The sequence below is a fragment of the Suricata suricatta genome, chromosome 5, assembly GCF_006229205.1.
Source record: "Suricata suricatta isolate VVHF042 chromosome 5, meerkat_22Aug2017_6uvM2_HiC, whole genome shotgun sequence".
NCBI lineage: Eukaryota > Metazoa > Chordata > Mammalia > Carnivora > Herpestidae > Suricata > Suricata suricatta.
Genome location: NC_043704.1, coordinates 13,945,084 through 13,951,679, shown reverse-complemented (window position 1 = coordinate 13,951,679; position 6,596 = coordinate 13,945,084). Strand labels below are relative to the sequence as shown.

General features: G+C 44.1%; 1 protein-coding gene across 11 annotated transcripts in view; it reads right to left on the bottom strand.

The window, feature by feature from the left end:
• SYNJ1 (synaptojanin 1) overlaps positions 1-6,596 on the bottom strand; it is an 87,056-nt gene that overhangs the window by 5,056 nt on the left and 75,404 nt on the right. For 8 of the 11 annotated variants that reach the window (XM_029939045.1, XM_029939049.1, XM_029939047.1 and 5 more), the window contains 4 exons: positions 5,447-5,485; positions 5,241-5,311; positions 3,204-3,312; positions 2,731-2,945 (listed from right to left, as the gene is read on the bottom strand). In XM_029939045.1, coding sequence (XP_029794905.1) covers positions 2,731-2,945; positions 3,204-3,312; positions 5,241-5,311; positions 5,447-5,485 — 434 coding nt within the window. The remainder of the gene's footprint in view (positions 1-2,730; positions 2,946-3,203; positions 3,313-5,240; positions 5,312-5,446; positions 5,486-6,596) is intronic. The other 3 variants (XM_029939050.1, XM_029939051.1, XM_029939056.1) reach the window with 1 other exon arrangement.

The following is a 6,596-nucleotide window of genomic DNA, read 5'->3' as shown; positions in this document are numbered from 1 at the left end:
TAAGATGTTTTGGTGTTTAAAAATGAAATCATCTTTATGTACCATAGCAGTATTTAAAAAAAATACTGCTCAAAAACAGTTTTGAGCAAATCCTTGCCAATATCTAAAGCTCGCCTCATTTTAAAATGCCAAAACTCATTTTGACAATCGAGGGAGACATTCTAAAATGTATTAGGCATTCCCAGAGTTTCCTGCCTACTAAACACAAGACTCCTGGATTTCAGTGAATACTTTCTCAATGATCTCGGGGTTCTGTGGGTCGGCCCCGGCGGTGACAGAAGGTAGGAGGTACTAAATAGAGGGGGGATGCTGAGATTTCCTTCTGGGTCTCTTCTCTCACTGTCAGCCATTGTGACAGCGGTGTGGGAGTGAGGCTGCTCCTCTGTTTCCTATTGGCTTTCCTAACTTCATGTTCTTGGATGACAATCAGATGACCAAAATGCCAGATGTCGGGCAGATATGTGAGGCGCTTCTACGTTCTGCACATGTTCTATGATCATTTGAATTGGAAGGGTCTTTTTTATATCGAGCTATAGAGTAAAAAGCCATTTAAATGATATTAAAAAGTAGTGCGAGGCCATGTATGTTTTTATGTGTGAAATACCTGGTATATTTTGGGGAGAATTAATAATAAAGACTTGTAAACATTATTCAGTGTTCAATTCTAAGACTATTTCATAGATCACCAAAATATCAAATATATCATATTTTAAGTTCTCATCCTTTCAACCTATAGCCACTGAAAACAATTTTTAAATTTTAGATATTTCTAATTTTTTGAACAGGCATTATTCTTATGGTTCAATATTCAATAGGTACAAATCGGTAAAATGCCTCCTCTTCCTTCCGGCCCCCCAGCTCTCTAGGAAGAAACTGTTAACCACTTTGTGATCCTTCCCAGGGACAGTCTGCACACAAACAAGGCCCCTGCTCCCCCAAGAAAGTGTGTGTGTGTGTGTGTGTGTGTGTGTGTTTGTAATGTTTGGAGGAATCTGATCTCAATGACCGAGGCCAAAAAAATATTTAGAATTTAAAACAAATATCCCTGGTAGTTTCAATGAAGTGAATCACACAAGATTCAAGAACATTCTCTACCAGGCCGCACACACAGTACATGCTGTCTGCCACCAAATCACCATACCCATCGCAGTGAAAAACAGAAACCAAAACCATGGAAAATGACCTAAGAAAATAATAATGTGGTAGTCACTGGAATATTCATCCTGTAGTACTTTTGTGTTATTATTTTCTACTGAAAACTGCAATCTTACTGAACAGTTTGCTCTTTCTCCGGTTTTTCAGAGTTTTTCTCCAGTTTTTCAGTTTTCCAGTGTTCATCTTGGTCTAAGAATTCTTAAACCATTACAGACTTTTAGGATTTGAAGTTTCCTTTCCTATGACAAAGATGCTTACTTTCTTAAAACAATGGTAAAAGCTCTAAGATAGTGAGTTTGAAAGTGTTTGGCCCTCCATCTACATTTAACAAAATACAATAGTACGCATTACAAGAAAATGAGAAGAAAAATTCACAACTCACTAAAAGTGGATCTGCAGAGAGAAAAGAATAGTGGACATTTATTGTCTCAAGGATTTCTACAATTTTTATACATTGTCAACATCCTCAATTTTCTGAACTAAAAAATGTAGACTACTTTATGGTATTAATTTATCGCTCTCAATGATACATCCTTTAGTTTTTATAAGTGTGACCAACTGTCTAAAGAGAAAGTGCTAATTGCTAACAATATTCATTTTAAGACTTATATTTACTTTAGTATCTGTTTTTCACCAAATGGAAGCATAAGAGACTTAACTTCTGCCTACGAGGTGGACATATTCAGATATCCGTACAAATGGATGTAAACTCGTATTTGTAAATGTGCTCCAGGGGCCTTGCCTGCAAAAGAGCAGACTTACAAAACTCAACACATTCCTTGGGCCTTGATGACAGTATGAAGTTAAAACGTTAGGATAAAATAAAATATAAGGCTAGATAACAAAGAATGTTCTTACTCAACAAATTTTATTTTAACAATTTTACTAGAATGTATGTAGCAAAACGAAGTAAAATGGTATCCAAACAAAAATAGAACAATTTACCTTGCACGATCACCCCCGTGTTAAAATAACTCTGTTTATACGCACCGAAGTCTTTCCAACGGGAGATGACGCCGGCATAACAAGAGTTCTTGTGAAACTATGGCTGTCTCCCGTTAAGGCAACGGCACTGTTTCCTGTGTGACACCAGCGAGGCGCCCTTATTCTTCAGATGGTTTTTACTGCTGGGTGAGTAAGCCCATCGCTGCACCCCCGAAACCGAAATACCCGAAGACCCCAGTGCCCGCTAAGGCTCGGAAGAGAGCAACTGCTGGCATCTGAGAGGGGAGGGCAAATTCTCTGTGTACTAGAAATTAACCAGCCTGCCAGGGGTAAGGCCTCTGTAGGAGGTCAAAGCCAAAACTAAACAGCTGTGAGCAACTAGAAAAATAAACTACTGTTGTTAGTCCTAATATACTAAGTATCCAAAGTAAAGTGGGCATTTAACAAGATGAAAAAGTCACAAACACTTTAAATGTGAGCAAGATAAAGGAGCCCAGGAACGCCTTGGAAATTCTGGCAAGAACCCAATTCCAGGCCCGCTCTCTGATAACCCCGGGTCCGAGGGAAGTACAGGGAAGAACGTGCAAAGACTGCACCACAGGCGCAGTCCTGCCCACTGGTGGGCCTCACCTGCGGCGGCGAAGGCTCCGGGGGCAAGCTGTGTGAGGACCTGCTCCGAGGGGGTGGCTGCGGCGGGGTCTCCAAGCCCTGCTGGGGGGCTGCCTGAGGCAGAGGCGCTGCCATGGGGACCAGGGGCTCCTGCATCTTCTGAATGGGCGGGGGCGGTGCAGGCTGCACAGGAGGGGCGGCCTGAGGCTTCAGCGGGTCGGGAAGAAGAACTGAACCTAAACAGTGAGTTTTCAGATGTTAGGTGCGGTCTGGAGGTCCCCACCCTGTTCTTCCGCTAGTGAGGCCTCCGGAGACTGTGGGTCCCCCCACCTCCCCACCTGCTGCCCCCCACCTGTGGCCTCCTGGCCTGCGGCCCAGAGAAGGAAGGTTCCCCTACGGAGTTGGAGTTTGCTGTGGAAGGTGAGGCGTGACAGAAGGGAGAGGAAAGGTGAAAAAGCTCAGAACGAAACCAGCACTTCTAAACTCGGGCCTACCTTTGAGTCCCTCGGGCGGTCTGCTCTGGCCTTCAGGAGCCGGTCTCCCCGCAGATGCCCGGGCATGGCTCTGTGGGGCGCTGATCACTCCAGCCCGGGGCGGGATAGTCTACCGAAGAAAACACAACATCTGAGATGCTTACTTATTTACACTAGATAAGATTTTGAGAAAATATTTGCTTTTGCATCTCGTCACCTCCCAGGCATTAGCGCCCACCCTGTCATTTCCATTGCTATTTATAGGCCTATGGTCGTACACTTTAGAACCTTCCTTTTCATTTCGGACTGTTGACAGGCTGCCAGGCACAATGGTAATTAAGCACCATAGAGCCACTTCGTTTCATCTTCAAAATACCCCCAGAGGCAGGTTTATTTTATTTGAAATGATGATGAAGAAATGTATACAACTTTCCCAAGGCCACAAAGCTGGAAGGTAAGGCCCGGACAGAAGCTCGGTGTGCCGGCAAGGTGGGGGGTGGGGGGGTGGCCCACCCTTCCCCGTGTGGTGTGCAGCGGGGCCCTCTCCGGGGACAGGGTGCTGTTACAGCTCACGAGGAGAGCGGAGATGCACATGCGTGCAACAACTAAGACGCAGAAGAAAATCCACACCCTGAAAAAATATTTTTCAAACACAGAAAACTCCTGAATGACTAAACCAATGTGCTAAATTAAGAGAGACACTGGTGAGGGACGCCTGGGTGGCTCAGTTGATTAAGGATCCGACTTTAGCTCAGGTCATGATCTTATGGTTTGTGAGTTTGAATCCCACCTCAGGCTCTGTGCTGACAGCCCAGAGCCTGGAGCCTGCTTTGGATTCTGTGTCTCCCTCTCTCTCTGCCCCTCCCCCACTCATGCTCTGTCTCAATCATAAACAAACATTAAAAAAATTTTTTTTTAAAGAGAGACACTGGTGAAACATATGCTGTTGTCTATTTTCATAAGTTTGCTGGAGCCTCTAAGTCACCAATATTTCTTATTTTAGGCAAAAGTTATTATTGCAATCACAAAATCCTGACTTACTTTCCCTACTCTTATGGCATTAAATAAAGTGCTTGTGGAAGTATGCTGGTAAAGCCAGTGAATAGCAACTTTCCCTTTTCTGAGAAAAGGAGACTGGGTTACAGATATCTGTGTGTGTGTGTGTGTGTGTGGGGTGTGTGTGTGTGTGTGTGTGTGTGTGTGTGTGTGTGTGTGTGTTTACCTATAGGGCATATTCCACAGACACTCTACTTTGGAGTGTACTATCACACACAGTAAAGGACTTTTAGGGTGGATGTTAACTGGACAGCTACAATAGAAAAGACCAGGGATTTCTCTCTTAGAAATTCTATGACCATTGCTTACTAGGAACCAGGAGCCGTTTCACTGGAAGTGGCCCCGACATTTCCCCCCAGAGTCGCCCCAGAGCCCACTCTCCAGCTCGAGGCCCCCCTGCGGTCCCAGGAGCCACTAGCTGAGGCACTGACTGTGGTTTCCATTTCCGTTTACTACTTACTTGTGAGACCGCAGAGAAAATCTTCATTTGGGTAAATACTAGGATAACTACGTGTCTAAGAGCATACAGTGAACATGGCAAAGCACAGATCTAAAGGAAGGGAAACGCCCTGCAACACCACCTGCTCTCCTACTTTCCTACCTTCAGAACCGGTTTTAGCATACGGACTCTTACCATGACTTTTTTCCCTGAAATCTAGTTTTAAAATCTTACTTATTGAAGGATAACTTTATATCTGCATTAACTACTCAGAGAATACCTTCAAATGCTGACCAAATATATCGCCCTCTCGTTTGGTGGCAACAATCACTTACATGCATCACTCTCAAATAATAAAGTATATTGAGTTATTTTTGAAGAGTGTGCTAAAATGTTACAGCTGAAAGGTACTGTGGAGACCACCAAGTGTGAGTGCCTCATTTTGGAGTCAAGGAAACCAGGCCTTGACCGGCCACATGATTTTCCCAGGTAACACATCTGACTAAGAGCAAACTGGGACCTAGAACCTGAAGCTCTAGGCTCCCAGGCTAGGCGCTGCCTACCGGTCTGGCTGCACTGTATCCCGCAGGTCCTGGGCCGGGGAGTCCTGCCTGAGGTGAAGGCTGCGTGCGTCCTGAAACAAAGACATCACCCCACAGGTATTTAGGTTCTTTTAAAGAAAGAAGGAAACAAGAAACCATGTACTTAAATCCCAAGTGTCTACATGGCCCAGTTTTAAAGTTACATAGCTAAATTCAAGTGTTTTTACCTATAATATCTTTCCGTGTTGTTCCAGGGCTTTTGGGGGCTTCGAAGCAGGAAGGGAAAGAAATGAGTCATAAGTAAACAGTCAAACAACACTGCGTAGTATCAGTTGGCTGTTGTGTTTCATTACCAGCACAAACAGGGGCACGAGATGGGAACTGAAAGTACACTGCTTTGGCTAACGAGGAAGGCTAGTATCACTCCTGAAGGAAAGTCCCCAAAGAGAGAAAAAAAATTAAGATCCTTCTAGTGAAGTACTCTGTGAGAGATAGCTGAGCCCTCGGTCTGATATCTCACTCACAAGGCTTCTAAGGGGACTCTCCCCACAGAGCTCTCCCCTGTGAGCCGTGAACACCTAAGGTGGCCTGCGTGACCGGTCACAAGATGGGGCCCCGCTGCTTCTCAGAGCCTGGCAGACAACGCTCCTTAGCAAACAGAGCACCTTCCAAGTTACACAAGGGGCTCCTAACACTGTAGCTTCCTGCTGGAGATACCTCTATGGATAAAGAAATCTTCCAATGAGATCTTTTAGATTTCCACACCACAATCCCATGATGAAGGCGGAAGGCAGGCACATCTCACCACTAAGTATTTGCTGTATGGAAGACAGTGTTAATATGTGGCTCAAACGCACAGAAAGGTATAGAAGAATGAAATGGTATCAGTCACTTTAGGGGTCAGAGGGAGTCGGGGGCGGCAATCAGGGTGACATCTCAAATTTATTCTTTTTTAAAGGAAATTCAAGTGCAATTGTTGGCTTCTAATCATAGGTCTCTTAAGCAACTTTAGTTCAGCATCATTACGCATAAAAGAATTTATGTTATTTGAAATCACCCACAAAATACGTATTCTTGGACTGGAATCAATAGGATTTAATTATACTTATTAATTTTTAAAACTTCAGAGTTGGTATAGTACATTTCTGAGTTACTCTGAAAAGAATTCTGAAAGGCATTCTTCTTAAAATACCATTGTACAGTAATTTCACATCCTAACCAGGTATGCAAATATATACACAACAGAGTGCAAGACAACATTAAGAGCTGTAGGGAAATTAAACGGGTCACCCGTTAGGAACTATCCACAACACAGAATGAAGAGAGAAGTACGAGGTTACACGGCGTAAGGGGGGAGGTTTACGGGCAGACCGAGGA